The sequence below is a fragment of the Ovis aries genome, chromosome 4 (assembly GCF_016772045.2).
Source record: "Ovis aries strain OAR_USU_Benz2616 breed Rambouillet chromosome 4, ARS-UI_Ramb_v3.0, whole genome shotgun sequence".
Lineage (NCBI taxonomy): Eukaryota > Metazoa > Chordata > Mammalia > Artiodactyla > Bovidae > Ovis > Ovis aries.
The window spans coordinates 104,353,941-104,370,761 of record NC_056057.1 but is presented as its reverse complement, the minus strand read 5'-3'; the positions used below and the strand labels follow the sequence as shown (position 1 = coordinate 104,370,761).

The 16,821-nt window shown below is 37.0% G+C and overlaps 1 protein-coding gene across 24 annotated transcripts in view; it reads right to left on the bottom strand.

Moving 5' to 3' along the window:
* Positions 1–16,821, bottom strand: part of LUC7L2 (LUC7 like 2, pre-mRNA splicing factor) — a 55,913-nt gene that overhangs the window by 18,614 nt on the left and 20,478 nt on the right. For 19 of the 24 annotated variants that reach the window (XR_006059700.2, XM_060415146.1, XM_042248894.1 and 16 more), the window contains 2 exons: positions 4,588–4,686; positions 1,721–1,831 (listed from right to left, as the gene is read on the bottom strand). Coding sequence is in view for 23 of the 24 variants with exons in the window: in XM_060415146.1 (XP_060271129.1) it covers positions 1,721–1,831; positions 4,588–4,686 (210 nt within the window). In the remaining variant the exon portion in view is untranslated. Of the gene's footprint in view, positions 1–1,720; positions 1,832–4,587; positions 4,687–14,215; positions 14,359–16,821 lie in introns of all 24 variants that reach the window. The other 5 variants (XM_042248909.1, XM_042248910.1, XM_060415145.1 and 2 more) reach the window with 1 other exon arrangement.

Sequence of the window (16,821 nt, the reverse complement as noted above, 5' to 3'; positions counted from 1 at the left end):
TAGCAAAAAAGGTTTTGATTTTATATTGACATCCAGTCCCAACAAAGTAGTGTGCCAATAACCTTGACTCCTTAAATTTCCCTCAATCCAAGATATTTGCCCCTCAAAAAAACCTCCCAACTGTATCACCACTATTGTCCTACTTTAACAAAAGGGTATTTTCCTCAAGTATCTGCCAGAGAAGGACTGCACTGGTGACCAAAGCTCTTCACCCTCCTGCACCTGTGCCCTTTGCTATGTGAACACCACCATACGCTGACTCTGAACTTGGCCATGTAACTAACTGGCTTTGGTTAACAGGATGGTAGCAAATATGACATAAGGGAATGCTTGAAAACTGCTTATACGATGGGGCTTGATACTACTGCACTTCTGCTACCACTGTGAGAATATGTTCAGGCCAGACTTCTGGCCTCCAGCTGACTGGAAGACATGAGTGAGCCCAGCTTAGGGGAGTCACTGCCTAGTCAATATCAGCCTAAGTTACTCATTACAGACTCATGAGCTAAATAAATTCTTAATGTTTTAAGTTTTGAGGTAACCTGTCAGCATTTTTGTAGTGATGGATAACTAATACAAAGCTTTATAAACCAGTACAGCTGGGGTCTAGCCAACTGCTATGGATCTCTTCCTACCATGAGATATGAAATCCCTTGTACTTTAGGACACCTATCTTTATAGTCCCCATATTAAGAAAACTTTCCAGAAAAAAGTTGGTTATACATAATCCTCTCCTCAGACAAGGGATCCATTTCACTTTGTACACACATATCTGAGCACTGCATTTAATGATGTCACCTAAACTCTTCTGGGTAACTTTGTCTCCATTCTGCATTTCCATAAACTGTGCCAGACTACACTGAATGGTACACAACATTACAAAGCAGTGAGCCATCAAATCAGCAAAAGTCAGTATGTGGACTTCTGAACTCTGATTTAACACACCAGCTCTACATAGGAAAATGAACTCATTCTGGGTATTGGATAATATTAAAAATTTGTTACCTTTATGAATGTAATTTTGTGGTTATGTTTTAAAGGTGAAATGATATGACATCTACAATTTGCTTTTCAAATAATGAAACAGCAGAAGACTGATGCATTTGAATTCATTGGGATTCACTGTACTTTTCTCTCTACTTTATGTATAAGTTCACAACAAAACATTTTTGCCTAAGAATGAACTACTGATACACACAACTTGTATGAAACTGAAGGAAGTTGTACTGACTGTAAAAAGCCAATCTCAAAAGGATACAACCTGCATGATGCCATTTATGGAATATTCAATGAAATAACATAATTACAGAGATGGAAAATAGATTAGTGGCGGCCAGGGGCTAGAGAGACAGAGGAATGAGTGTGGCTATAAAGGGGTAACATGAGGGAGTACTGTGGTGATGCTACAGTTAAGTAACTCAATTACAGTGGTAGTTACCCGTTACACATGTGATGAAATTGCATACAGCTACACACACATGCACAACTAATGAAATGTGAACAATATGTAAGGACTGGCCCAGTATCAACTTCATGGCTTTGACACTATTAATTATGTAGGATGTTAACATAGGGGAGGACTAGAGGAAGAGTATGTGAAATTTCTACATATGTCTCTGCAATCTCCTATAATTATTAAAAAATAAAGTTATAAAAAGTATACCTCAAAGTATAGTAAGGTAAAACTACTTTGTATTAATGAAATAACTGAACATCTTACCTTCGCTGCAACTTCAGCACTAATTTCTTCTTGAGTCTCTGCTAATCTTTTCTTAGCCACTTCTGTTCTTCTATCACAATCTGCAATGAATGACTGCAGATGATCCATAGCCTACAAAGTTCAATTCAGACAATTACTGTAAGAAAAATCAACTGTATCCATAAATATCTTTCCTCAAAAATTATACTTTTAAATGCTATTATGGGAATAAAAAAAAATAAAAGTGAGTTCAACAACAAATTGAAAACCACTATCATCATCTATCAAATCTACAAAGAACAAACATAAAAATTCCCAGCAAATTTAAGGCGGTAAGGAAACGGCCACTCTCATACTTTGCTGAAGGAATCACAAACCAGTGTAGCCTCAATAAAAAGGCAATATGGTCATCTTTATCAAAAGCCTTAACAATATGCCCTGACTTAGTGACTTTTACTTCTAGAAATCCATTTTAAGAACATAATCAGAGGTATATGGAGAAATTAATATTCAAAGATGTTCTTCACAGTGTTAAATGGGGAAATATCCAGATAACATGTAGAAAATTTAACCTTCAGTCATTTAAAAAAGGTGTCAGTAGAACACATAAGGACCTAAGAAAATGCTCATGCTTCATTTGTAAATAAAGTTACAAAATGGTATATATGCAGTAAGAGCCCAATTTTGTAAAATAAAAAAGCTTTAGAAAAATTGACGAGCATACATTAGATATTAACAATTTCTGAATATATGGGTAATTTTTAGTAATCTGTTTTTCTGTATTCTTCAAATTTTCCGCAATGAAAATGTTACAATTTAGGAACAATTGCTCTTTTCTCAAAGAATAAACCACTGAGAATTTTGTAAAAATCTACATAAGTATTTACATAGATGTTTATCAGGCATATGTATGTCTATAAATAAATTACAGTTCATATAAAACTACACTTTAAAGATGTATTCCCAACCCAACCAATTTAGACTTTCATATCTTACTGTACAGAAATACAGCTAATTCAAAACTCCAATGTTTAAAAATATAAATTTATTAGACACACATAAAATTCTAAAAATGGTTATTTAACCCATGAATTTCATGAAAATGTAAAACCTTTTATCTGTGATTAAAAAGAAATAGTTATTTAACTCTAATTAACAAATTTTATTTTTAAAAACAGATGGAACTAATCAATAGTGTTGAGTCAACTAAGCAGCTATGTAGAAAGTGAGATCTATACCTCAGTTCCTTGTAACAGGATAAATTTAATCACAGATTCAAATACATAAAACAAAGCCATAAAAAATACCAGAAGAAATCATGAAACAGAATTCTTATCACAGCAGGACAGGGAAGGCCTTTTGACTTAACAGATTTTTAACCATTAATAAACTACACAACTACACAAATATTTTGCAAAACTCACAACTCCCAAAAAAGAAACAGAAAAAAAACCACAACATATTATCTGAGACAAGGGACTAATTTTCATTATATGTAAGGTGCTATTTAGTACAAACCAAGTAGAAAAATACTAACATCCGGGACTTTCCTGGTAGTCTGATGGCTAAGACTCCCTGCTTCCACTACAAGGGGTGCAAGTTTGATCCTTGGTTGGGGAGCTAAGATCCCACATGCCACATGGCAAAAATTAAAAAAAAAAAAAAAAATACACACACATACTAACATCCGAAATTAGTAAACAGCACCCCCCCGCCACACACAAAATGTACACTGAAAGTTCACTGAAAAGGATATATAAATAGACCTTAAATACATGAGACAATTTCAAACTTACTTATAATAAAAATGCAAATTAAAATTATACTTATATTCCATTTCATTTATTAAAGCTGCAAGGAAATCGTGACCAACACACTATGTGGCATATGGGAAATAGTTTCAAACATACTTGTGGGAGTATAGGATTGAAAACCCCACCCCCTTACATCTAGATGTTGGTGAATTTCTGCAGTATGTTAAATGTTCTGCCCAGTGTATGTTAAATCATAACAAATTCACTTAAGGCATTTCCCCAACTGCTCCAGCCCCATATTAAAATTATGTTTACATAGATGACTTCATTTCCATTAGCAAAAATTCTTGGAAGTTCAGAGAAGTACATGGAGGTGGGGGTGGGGGGTGGCTATTTACTACTTTTCTCCAAAACCAAATAAACCATCTATTGCCTCACTGGTAAAATATACCACAAGGTTTATGGCCATCAGTATGCTTGATGCAATGCTGATTAGTGTGTCTTCTACTAAAAAACCAGTCCCAACTACTCTCGTGTCTGCATAGCAAGGCCAAGCCTTTTAGATGCCTATATAGCATCTTCTACTTCCTCTCGTATTTCTTCTCTTACACATTAAGAAAAAACCAAAGTAAAACACCGTCCTTAATATCTTCCCTCTCCTTACATGTATATTTATAGATACAAAAACAAGTATGAATATAAAAATTCAGTTAATCATTAAAGGGTTTTATATACACTAGAAATTAGTTGTTTACATTCACAATGGTATTTTCTTAATCACAAATACCTAATTGGGGAGAATATCCTTAATTTTCAAATCAATATATGAATTACACAACTTTCACACACTTTCTTAAAACATGCAGTTTCATCTCATATTTTTCAAAATGATTTGTTAGTTAAGAAAGTACATGATCTTACTAAATTTAGTACTACCCTTCACGTGTGTGTTGTGTGTGTCAGTCACTCAGTCGTGTGTTTCACTCTTTGTGGACTTCCCTTAAACCACCCTTCATATTAACCACAAAAGAAGATAATTTTGCTAAGAGGCTTTTCCATTAAGAAATATCAATCTATATTCAAAATAGTTTACTGCAAAAGGTTAATCTAACTTGTTAAAACAAAATGACATACATCAAGTTCAAAGAAAAAATCTTGTTCTTTGGATGCGATTTCATAATCTGCTCTTAAAGCCAGGTCATGGACTTTCAGACATTCTCCAAGATCCATTCTCTGGAGGAGGAAAAAAGATACATATTATTACAACAGAAAACACTTTTTTCAAAAATTTATTAACAATCACAGTTCTCTTCAGAATAATTATTGAGTCATACAGATGCTTCTTTATTTATGGATTTTCAAATCATGCAAAATTTCAGACAACTATAAAACTTGGTGCCAGAAAAAACCCACGTGAATTCTATCTACCAACAGATGGGAGCCATGATTACTTTTGTACTTAAGAGCAAATAGAAAAGGAAAAGCCTGTCAGAAACTGAAAAAAGCTTCTCACTTCTATCTCAAGACATATTTCACTTGGTTGTTTAACACAAAAAAAGATAAATTTAAAATCAAACTAGCAGAACATGTAAACCAAACTGCTGAACTATAGTCAATACTCAATGAATAACATTCTAACTTTCAAATGAAGATGGAGTCCTCAAACAACAGACTGGTAACCTTGATATGGATTCCAGACAAGACTCCAGGTGAACTAGTAAAGAGGTAATTTATTAAAACTCGTAACAATTTGACAAACAGTGAGTATCTAGCCCCACTATGATTAGCATATGTTAGGAAAATAAATACCTACTTGGTATTTATTTATACCAAGTAGGTATTTATTTCAATAAGGAATCTAGTAGGAACCTTCTACGGGAATTCCAATTCGACATTATTTACCTTTCCTGGTGGCTCAGACAGTAAAGAATGTGCCTGCAATATGGGAGACCCAGGTTCAATTCCTGGATCAGGAAGATCCCCTGAGAAGAGAATGGCTATCCATTCCAGTATTCTTGCCTAGAAAACCCCATGGACAGAGGAGCCTGGAGGGCCACCATCCACGGGGTCAGAGAGTCCCCAGTCAACAGGACTGGGGGCTAACTCTTTTACTTTTTCACCCAATTAGAAGCTTTCCTCGTATCTGAGACAAAAATTTCTAAAAATCTGTTCATTTTTACATGTATCTGGGCAACTGATAAGATCTTTCATGAAATTCTTTTAGAAGCATACTGGGTTAAAAAAAAGAAGGGCTTGCTGCGAAGATAATTAGATATGATTAAAGGTGATCATGGCATCCGGTCCCATCATTTCATGGCAAATAGATGGGGAAACAGTGGAAACAATGTCAGACTTTATTTTTGGGGGCTCCAAAATCACTGCAGATGGTGACTGCAGCTATGAAATTAAAAGACGCTTACTCCTTGGAAGGAAAGTTATGACCAACCTAGACAGCATATTCAAAAGCAGAGACATTACTTTGCCAACAAAGGTCCATTGGCGAAGGCTATGGTTTTTCCAGTGGTCATGTATGGATGTGAGAGTTGGACTGTGAAGAAAGCTGAGCACCAAAGAATTGATGCTTTTGAACTGTGGTGTTGGAGAAGACTCTTGAGAGTCCCTTGGACTGCAAGGAGATCCAACCAGTCCATTCTAAAGGAGATCAGCCCTGGGATTTCTTTGGAGGGAATGATGCTGAAGCTGAAACTCCAGTACTCTGGCCACCTCATGCAAAGAGTTGACTCATTGGAAAAGACTCTGATGCTGGGAGGGATTGGGGGCAGGAGGAGAAGGGGACGACAGAGGATGAGATGGCTGGATGGCATCACAGACTCGATGGACGTGAGTGTGAGTGAACTCTGGGAGATGGTGATGAACAGGGAGGCCTGGCGTGCTGTGATTCATGGGGTCACAAAGAGTCAGACACGACTGAGCGACTGAACTGAACTGAAAGGTGATCAGAGCAAAGCAGGTTTTCCAGTTGGAGTTATGCTATCCAGCACTGGAATGTGACAGAATCTCTATAAGGGTGGTAAAAGGGAATACAGTAATTCAAAAAGCTAAATGTTCCTTTTGTATTTATTACACAAACTATATATAAAGTAAAACTACAAAAAAACATTGAGGCAGTAAAATTATTCCTTCAACTGAGTACCCAACTTGTGCCAAGCACTATGTTAGGTGCAAGGGACATAGCACTAAATGACAAAGCTATAGGTCTCTGACCTCACGGAGCTGACATTCTAGAAGAGGAGAAGCTAATAATAAACCATATTTGTATCTCTGAACAATGTTAAGTGATCTAGCAAAACAGCAACACTCCTATTACTAGGGGAAGCTACCTGGGATAAAGTTGTCAGAGAAGCCCTTTCTGATGAGGCTACATTCCAACTGGATCTAGAAAGTGAGAGGAAGCAGGCTAACCTGAGGGAAAGCTAAGAAGAGAGTCTTTCAGTTTTACAGATTTAGAAAGCAGATCTTTAAGAAAATATATACAAGTGTTACTCAAGAGGGAAGTTTCTAGTATCAACGAACAGGACTAACCTATCTATAGCACACAGGTCTGGGTCTTACCTCTGTATATATTATCATGACTCTGCCTATTTAACATTTTTGCAACCACCTAGACATATAGAAGGATATGATCAACAATTCTGTGCAATGTCCCAAGCTAAAAAGGATAGTGAATTCACTGGATTAAGATTCAAAAATACTGATATACCAGATTAAATTTAATATGAAGATAGAAGCACAAAGTTCTAAAGGACTTTCCTGGTGGCTCAGATGGTAAAGAATCTGCCTGCAATGCAGAAGACCCAGGTTCGACCCCTGGGGTCAGGAAAACACCCTGGAGAAGGAAATAGCAACCCACTCCAGTATTCTTGCCTGGAGAATTTCATGGACAAAGAGGAGCCTGGCGGCCTACATACAATCCATGGGTCACAAAGAGTCGGACTAAGTGACTAATATTTTCACTTTCACAGTTACACCAAAAAATCAAATTTATAAATAACCAAGTATAAGCAAAAAATCAGACAAACTGAAAAACTTGCTAGTTAAGAGTAAGGGTTACAGGGTGGCATGACTGAGATCAATTTAAGTGATACAATAGTAATTTATAGGATATAATATGAGCAAGTGAGAACACTCTTACTGAAGGCTGGTTTAAAAGCAAGTCCCTCTCTTCCAAAACACAAATTCTGTGTGCTAACACATTTCAAAAGTGATATGAATAAATTAGTGTCTCAAAACAAAGCTTTACAAAATAGCCAGAGAACAGATGTAACTAAACTGGAGAATTAAGATGTGAAAAGTCAACTGAAGAACTTTTTAATATGGAATCAGACAAAGATTGTATTATGGCCCCAAGGGACTCCAGAGAGACTTTGGTCCTCTTAATACATTCTAATGCTTAGAGTTTTCAAAAGATGGACAAGCTTTCTTGGCAGTTACTTGAGTTTCCAGGTAACAGAGATTGAAATACTGTTTAGACAACTACTTCTTTGGGGTACCCAATAAAGAATTCGAACATCAGATAACTGTTAAGTCTTTCTTCCAACTCCAAGATTTTATGACTATCTTAAAAAATAAAAAAGTTCTCAAAACTGTATTACCTCGGTTCTTAATTATATAAAGGAATGAATGGGAAAATATAAATAGACAATGTCCTCAAAGTTATCCTTTGGGAAATAATGAGGACTATTTACCACCATTATAAAAGTCATCATACTAATGGTTTAAAGCAGGCTGGAACCCAACCCCCAGGCTGGAACTAGTCCATGGCCTGTTAAGAACCAGGCTGCACATCAGGAGGTGAGCAGTGGGCGAGTTGAGTCAAGCTTCTTCTGTGTTTACAGCTGCTCCCCACTGCTTGCATCACCACCTGAGCTTCACCTCCTGTCAGATCAGAGGTGGCATCAGATTCTCACGGGAGTGGGAACTGGCCTGTGAACTGCACATGCAAGGGATCTAGGTTGCTCCTTACAAGAATCACTCTGAAACCAGTCCTTCATATTCAGTGTGGAAAAAGTATCTTCCATGAAACCAGTCCCTGGTATCCAAAGGTTGGAGACTACTAAAGTGTCATTGTGATGCTGAGGTTTTTCCAGGCTCCAATGCTTACTCTCAATCATTAATTAGTCCATGAATTAACAAACTAAGGAGCTTTCCAGTGAGAAAAAAACAGCAACTGAAACTTTCTACAGATGTCTGGAAATTCAAAGCTGTTTATTAGGCAATGCTTATTTAAAAAAAAAAAACTAGAAAAATATTTAATACTCTTTTTAAAAAATTACAGGAAAGTAAGATAGGAATGAAAGAAGTTAATGGCAAAAGAATGTTCTTACCCTCTGTTACACTAGCCTGTTGATTTAATATCTTAATATTACTCATCCCAACAATCCTATTTACACATATTTCCACAGCTATAGTTGTTCATGCTATGCTTACTTCATCAAATGTTAAGATGTCAGAGTTTTGTAAATGCCTTTGATCTTGGGAGCAGTTCTGAATCTGAACTTGGATTTAAACATTATCAGCAGAAGCTTCTGAAAATAGGACCAAGCCCTAACCTCCAAAAACTGAATGTAAAAGTCCCCCAGAAGTTTTTAATGCAAGTGTTGTGAACCACTAGCTGATCTACTTTTATTCCCATTCCAAAGACAACGGAACTGAAGCACAGAGACTGACTTCTTCAGGGTAATCACCAGGAAACCTGGTTAGAGATTTCTGGTCTAACACCTCTTCTGCTTTATTATGCTAATTCCAATTATTTCAGTACTAACTTATCTTTTACTATTTTTAGTCGACAATCATCCCCCATAACATCTAAAAAAGCTCTGCATACAGCTGATAGTCAAAGCAGCTGTCTACTGCCTTTACTTCAGCAATCTCCCTTATTTTTATCTTGTGCATAACTGTATTTCCAATCTGTTTTCAAAAACATGTTAATTGCCTCACTGAGCTTAACCTAAACCTCTGTTGTCCACCCATACTATGCTTTGGCAGGAATTCCAGGCTCCCCCTGTCCCCCGCCTGCCTCTATCTTTAAATTCACACCACACAACCAATCAAAAGAAAAGCAACTGGGCTTCCCTGGTGGTCCAGTGACTAAGACTCCAGACTCCCAATGCAGGGGGCTGGGGTTCAATCTCTGGTCAGGGAAATAGATCCCACATGCCACAACTAAGACCCAGCACAGCCAAATAAATAAAAATAAATAAATATTTTTAAAAAAGGAAGAAGAAAAGCAACTATGTTGATCAAGAACAAAATGAACACTAAAAAAAGGTCCCATTATATCACTATAGCAAAGTTGGAATCTGGGTGAAAGTGGAGCTGGGGGGAACATATGCCTTGTAGGGGACTTACAGAAGGCAAAATGTGAGCTCCGCAAGGATAGTGACTTTTTTCTACTTTATCCACTACACACCTGGGTCTGTACATCAAAATGCTTAAAATATTTAACCTTTACTGAATGAACAAAACTGGGCAGAGAAGAACATTTGGCACAGAGGGTCCTGTTCTTAAGCAAGGGTGGTCAAGATGCAGAATTGGACCAGGGCAAAACTGGTCTGAACTCTGGAGAGGGAAGGTCTTCTTAACCTCTCCTTGGAGTCTGTCCTTTTGGAGGCTCCCTTTCTTCTTAACTGTTTTGAGCTACTCTTCTCTGTTTTTCCCTATGCACGCCTCTCCTCCGAGGAGGAAGACTTACTTGGGCTTTTCACTATGGTGGGGTAAAAGCATCTTCAGCTTTAGTCTTGTCTAGCTCACCAAAGTAGATTTGGGGGTCAAAGCCATAGGAGCTCAAAGAGCCTAGTTATGATGAAAATTCCCCCTCAACCCCCAGCCCAATAGCCTCAGTGCTTACTTCAGGGACCTATCAGGACAGTATGTGTAGCAAGGCAGATTTTCAATTCTGGATACTAGCCATGTTTTTTCTTCAGTCTAAACATCATTACTAAGCACTTACCCTGGCGTCATGTTGTGCACATGAGTATTTAAGAAGCCAAAATAAACTCAACAATTACCTGCCACTGTAAAACTGAGTGAAGGGAAAGTATAGTAATGCTCTTCATGACCCTAGTAATGTAATTAAAAAGCCACCAGAGCCAAGCACGGTAGAACCACGTCGTGACTAAGCATGGACCTGACTCCATCACTGATGGTGCAACAGTACTTTGAACACCAAGTGCACGGATAGTTTCTGTTGCTACTGCTTCTCTTTTGAAATAGTTGAGCTTCAAACTGAACAAAATAAAATGTTTGGTCATTTATTTTAACCTAAAATAACTATTTACGATGAAAGCCACAGGAAGAGTTAAAAATTTTTAAATTTAACAAGTAATTTACTTCATAATTTCTTTCCACAAACTTATTCTTGATGTTTTAATTAACGCATTTAAATTCTTAGATTATTGGGAAAATGGATAAATTCAGATCTGCATTTTGCCCTTTGCATCCTAAATCCACTTTTCCCATGAAGTCTTGATCAAATAACTATACCTGATCTTAACAGAATTCTCTTACAACCTCCCAACATTTTGTTTTACTATTTAACAAAGCTGATCGTGTTAAGTGCTTTTTAACTGTTCTTTTGAAATCCCAACAGAGATCAGGTTTGCATAACCCACAACTTGGCCATTTTTAAAGAGACACTGCTATGAGATTGAATATTTTGTTTGGATTTTTGGATAATGGTTGAATTAAATGTAAATAAAGACATATATACAAGCATTTCATTGCCATACTGCACACCAAAAACAAGAACAATTACGAGTCATTGGGTAAGTAACTTAGGAAATGGCTATATTGTAAAATATTGTATCTGCATTTAAAAAATATAGACCACTGATATGGAAACTTCTCCAAGACAAGTGAGCAAAATTCAAAGATGCTATTTGTTAAAACACACACATCACACATACTCGCAAATGTACAGACAGGAGAGTGGAAGATGTACATTAAATTGTTAACAGGATTTAGTTCTGGGAAGAAGGGTATGATGAACAAGGGGAAATTTCATGTTTCATGTTTTTCCGCATAGTTGAAGACTATATTGCCGAAGTAGTAAATAAAATATGACAGACCAGGCACTGACCTGGTCTGAACTCAGAAAGCATCCCATTTTCTCATTATCCCATATCTCATTCTCCATTTAACTCTGAGAAATTCGCCTCGTCTCTCAGAACGTCTCTTTTCTCCAGGAACTTCAGGACTGCAGTACGATTTACTTACAGACTGACTACACTGTGGAAGATTCTGAATGTGAATCAACACAGGCAGAACTTTCTCTGGGGGCAGAGAAGAATGCTGGACTACTTGGACAGAAATATGACATGATAAAACCTGTTTCAGAAGCATTACCACCACACTACTAGGTGGACAAACATCCTTGTCAGACAGCAACAAATGTTTAAGAATGGACAGCAATGCTGGCAAAGTACTAAAAGGAATACAAACCAACTGAAGAAAAAGTAAAACAAAACCATGACAGCAGGGCAGAGCGCACAGCAGACACAAGCCCTTGGTCTAGCATCTGAACCACTCCAGGCATGGTTCCAATGCCAATGCTATTTTCCAAAACACAGATCATCTATACTTTGACATTTACATCTTCACATTTTACATCTTCACTTTCTTCCTCCTCCTCACACTGATAAAATCTTGCTCTTTCATCCATGTTCAGTGCCCACCTTAAGACCCAGCTTAAGAACAAGAGAAAGCTGAATAAACTACGGAAAAAGTCTTAAAATAACAAAACCTGCATACGAGTTTCAGTTATGCCACGACTATTTTAAGAAGGCTTTTCTTTCCTAATTCCAATGTTGGCACTCAAAACTAACAAATCAAACGTGAGTGGTGAATGAAGAGGAATGGGGCCCACTGGGAACACACCAAGTAGCTCCTGCTTTTCCACCACTTCCCCACTTGTTAACTGCCCATTCTCACTTGAATGTTCTTCCTCCAAGTTCACCTTTTCCTGAGTGGATAAAGAAAAATAAAGCTCTTTGTTTACCATTTCTTAATGAATGTTTTTTGATGAATACAGTAGGAAATATCTTATCCATTTCTAATCTTAGATATGCAAACATAACGGGATAAAATTAAAACAGAAGGCCTTGCCTCACAAAGGATATATATAAACAAGATAAAAAAGTGACCACTCAGTAATATGGAGGGCAGGTGCTCCCCTGGGGTTGAGAGCAATCACATGTAGTATCCTAGGCAGGATTTAAATTTGTAGAGAAAGGGTTATTCCAGGCATAGAAAGGCAAATAGGTAATAATGAACAAGCTGGGCAAGGAAAGCAGTGTGACAACAATGAAAAAATCAGTCTGGTCCAAACAGGACCAAACTGATTTATTTATTCAAGGAAGAGACAAATCTAACTAAAGATTTTCAGATTTTTGACCATATATGAATACATAATAGGGAGCCACCAGAAGTTTTTGAGTGGAGGCAATATACACCAAATTTATTTCCTCTCAGGAATAACTGGCTTCTTTTCCCCACATTTAGAACTCTTCAAATGTCATCTCATCAAAATGTTTTCTCCAGTCGTCCTGTCAGAGCAGCCCCTTGCCGACCATCCCAGATCTAACCATGCATTTTTGTCACAGCACTTGCAACATTCCTGAAATCATAGTATTTCTTTTCACACTTGACTGTGGAAGAACCTTAGAAGGTAAGCTCCCATCGCTGAAAGAGAAACCCCTATATACTTCTGTTATCTCTAGCATTTTTGTATATGGCACATAGCAGGTCCTCAATATGTATTTGTTAAGTGAATTAACGAATGAATGCTGATCTCAGCAATCAGCAACGCTCCCAGAGATGTAAAAAAAAAAAAATTAATTTCTTGAAGGAGAATTTTGTTTATTTTTACTGTGAATTTTCTTTACGTTTTCCATCTAGCCCCTCATTAATCTGATACTCTTGCTCGTCCTTTTCTATTTCTTCCTCTGCCTAACTTCATTGTTCCAAACACTGTAATAATAAATACAAAAGGGGTAGGAACACACAAAAATCTACCTAAATTTGGATATTTTACAAACTGCATCATACAAACACATCAACATATATGCTTATATTTTTTGACTTTATAGACCAAAAATGTCTATAGGGTAATATATAGTCAAGATGTTTTAGTCAATATAAATCAGAGTAAAACACCAAATGTTTTTAAAAGTTTCCTTTGTAACTACCCTTAAATAAGGAAGGATTATACTAAGTCATTTGACCCTGCCACCAGCACATCAAGGTAGAATGCATCACATTAAAAAAAACATTTTCAATGATAAGACATTTCATGATTTTGCTTGATGCCTGCAGTTAAATTACCTGTACAATAAAAATGTTTCAAGTTTTTATTTATTACTATATGTCTGCTTTGTGTTCACAGTCTGATTCTTCCAAACAACACATTTATAACTCATCCCACCTTTCTCAATGAATAGCCTCAGAAAACACACTAATTCAGATTTGTTAAAATGCAATTTATAAAACTGTTCCTACGTCTAAAAAAGACCTAAAGAGTTCAAGAGACTACTGAGTGATGATTCCTAGTTTTTAAATAATAAACATTTATTGAGAGCCACTGTACAGAGAAACAAATGTGTGGGAACTACCTGGCAGTTCAGGGGTTAGGATCCACACTCTTAACTGCAGAGGGTCCAGGTTCAATCCCTGGGGAACTAAGATCCCACAAAACACCCTGCCCCGCCCCCAAACAAAAACCGATGTGACAGTGAAATATACTGACCAAGTACCAGGGTATTAAAAACAATCTGCTTGAACAATGACTTCCAGACCTCATTCTTCTTTGCTTGGAAGTTACTGGTCTTTGCTACTTTATAGTGTTTCAAGAGTTATCCTAAATGACAGGTCCAAAATGTTAAGATTTACCTCAAAAAACAAAAGGATGAAGAGGACATTAAGTAATTATAAATGACATAAGGTAGTTGTGTGTAAAATACTTATGAAGTTGGTATATGGGTATATGAAGTTCAGTATACAACTCTACTTTTACATATAGTTGAAACTTAAGTTTCAGAAGATTTTTTCCCCTCAAACGGATTCAATAGCACAGAATAAAAATGAAAAGTAAAATTAATTTGTATTTGATCTACAAAGACTGGACATCAGCACAATAGATGCACGTATATTTACATATATGTACTTTTGTATTTAACCATTAATCCAAGTGTCATGGACAAATATGCTGACTGATCTTAACCAGAGACAATAAAGTAGAACAAAACCCAGAGATGGTCTCACGATCTCCTTTTAAAAGATTACTTCCACAAGCCTGAAGTATATTAACTTATTTTAAGAACATGAAATGAATGACCGAAAGATTATTCAGAACAATAGAAAAGGGTCATTTCCTAAGGACAGAACCACCTGAAGCTGAACAGTTCAGGGTATTCATATTCCAAGTCAATAATACTCTAAATTACATTCAGGACTTGGTTTCAAATTTTATTCTTTTTTTTTTAATGTGGACCATTTTTAAGTCTTTTGAATTTGTTACACCATTGCTTCTGTTTCATGTTTTCATTTTTTGGTCTCAAGGGACTGAACCGACACCCCCTGCATTTGAAGGCGAATTCCTTACCACCTGGACTGCCAGGAAGTCCCCAGGACTGAGCTTCTCTTTTTTTTAATTGCAGGATAACCGCTTTACAATACTGTGTTGGCTTCTGCCATACAACAGTGTGAATCAGACACAAGTACACTTATGACCCCTCCCTCTCCCTCCTGAGCCTCGCAGGCCATTCCCCATTCCTATCCCTGTCGCACTGTACTGGGCTGAACTCCCTGAATGTTAAGGGCTGAATTTCCTGAATGTAAACTGATACAGCCGCTATGGAGAATAGTATGCAGTTTCCTTAAAAAGCTATGAATAAAACCATCATATGACCCAGCAATCCCACTACTAGGCACATACCCTGAGAAAACCACAAATGAAAAAGAACATGTACCCTGTTCAGAACTGCACTATTTACAATACCTAGGACATGGAAGCAACCTAGATGTTCACCAGCAGATGAATGGATAAAGAAGTTGTGCTACATACATACAATGGAATATTATTAGTCAGCCATAAAAAGGACTAGGTTTTTGAAGCATGGCAGTAAAGATCAAATTATTCACTGGGAAGCTCTTAATGTGACTCTGCTTTCCTAGGCATCAAATGTATTTTTACTGTAAGGCACTTTCTGTAAGAAACCGAGACTAAAATACAAACAGGAACTTTGATAATATAAGAACACCTCAAAAGCCAACTCTGCTAAAAACCTAGGTTATCTGGCAGTTTCATAAATTGGGAAGCTCTAGAAACTGGAGGTCATAGAAATTAGGGGGAAAAATTTCAAGCTAGTAATCTAGGCACGTGTTTTATTTTGCTTTCCTTCTTTTTTTTCATTTTAGCCATGCCACCACAGCTTAAGGGATATCTCAGTTCCTTGACCAGGGACTGAATCCAGGCCATGGCAGTGAGAATGCTAAATCCTAACCACTAGATCACTTGGGAACCTAATGTTAAAAACACTTGCTTACCAGAGGGATGGTACAGGGAGGGAGGTAGGAGGGGGTTTCAGGATGAGGAACACATGTACATCCACGGCAGATTCATGTTGATGTATGGCAAAACCAATACAATATTGTAAAGTAATTAGCCTCCAATTAAAAAAACAAAAAACACTTGCTTAAAAATGTTTAAAGTGTCCGAAAACAAACCCTTTCCAGAGGAAAGGCTGTGAGTTTATTTAAATCATCTACAGACTTTTTCACATATGCATGGGAAACCACTGCTGTCATGTTTTGGTAAGTAATTCAAAATCAAGATACACTCCTTATCCACGAGAAGATAACACTTTTTTCCACAATCATTAATTTTTGAAACTTAAAGCTTGTTCTGAAAAACACTTGTTCCATGTCCTACTTGTGCTGCTGCTGCTAAGTCGCTTCAGTCGTGTCTTACTCTGTGCGACCCCATAGACGGCAGCCCACCAGGCTCCCCCGTCCCTGGGATTCTCCAGGCAAGAACACTGGAGTGGGTTGCCATTTCCTTCCTCAATGCATGAAAGTGAAAAGTCAAAGTGATTGATTATTCATGTTAACACAAGGGAAGGACACCATTCTAGATTCTAGAGATACAGCAATTGAACGAAATGTGTCTGCTCTCACTATGAAATTTACATTCTACTTAGTGGCTGAGAAAATTTTGTGCAGGTTTATTTCTTATCAATGCTTCTCTAAACTTTCATGGCTCCTTTAAATTTGTACTATCAAAGACACTTCAGCAGTTGTAAAGTTCAGGTTTGTAGGTATTCAAGGAACTGACTTTAACCAAGTCTCAAGAGA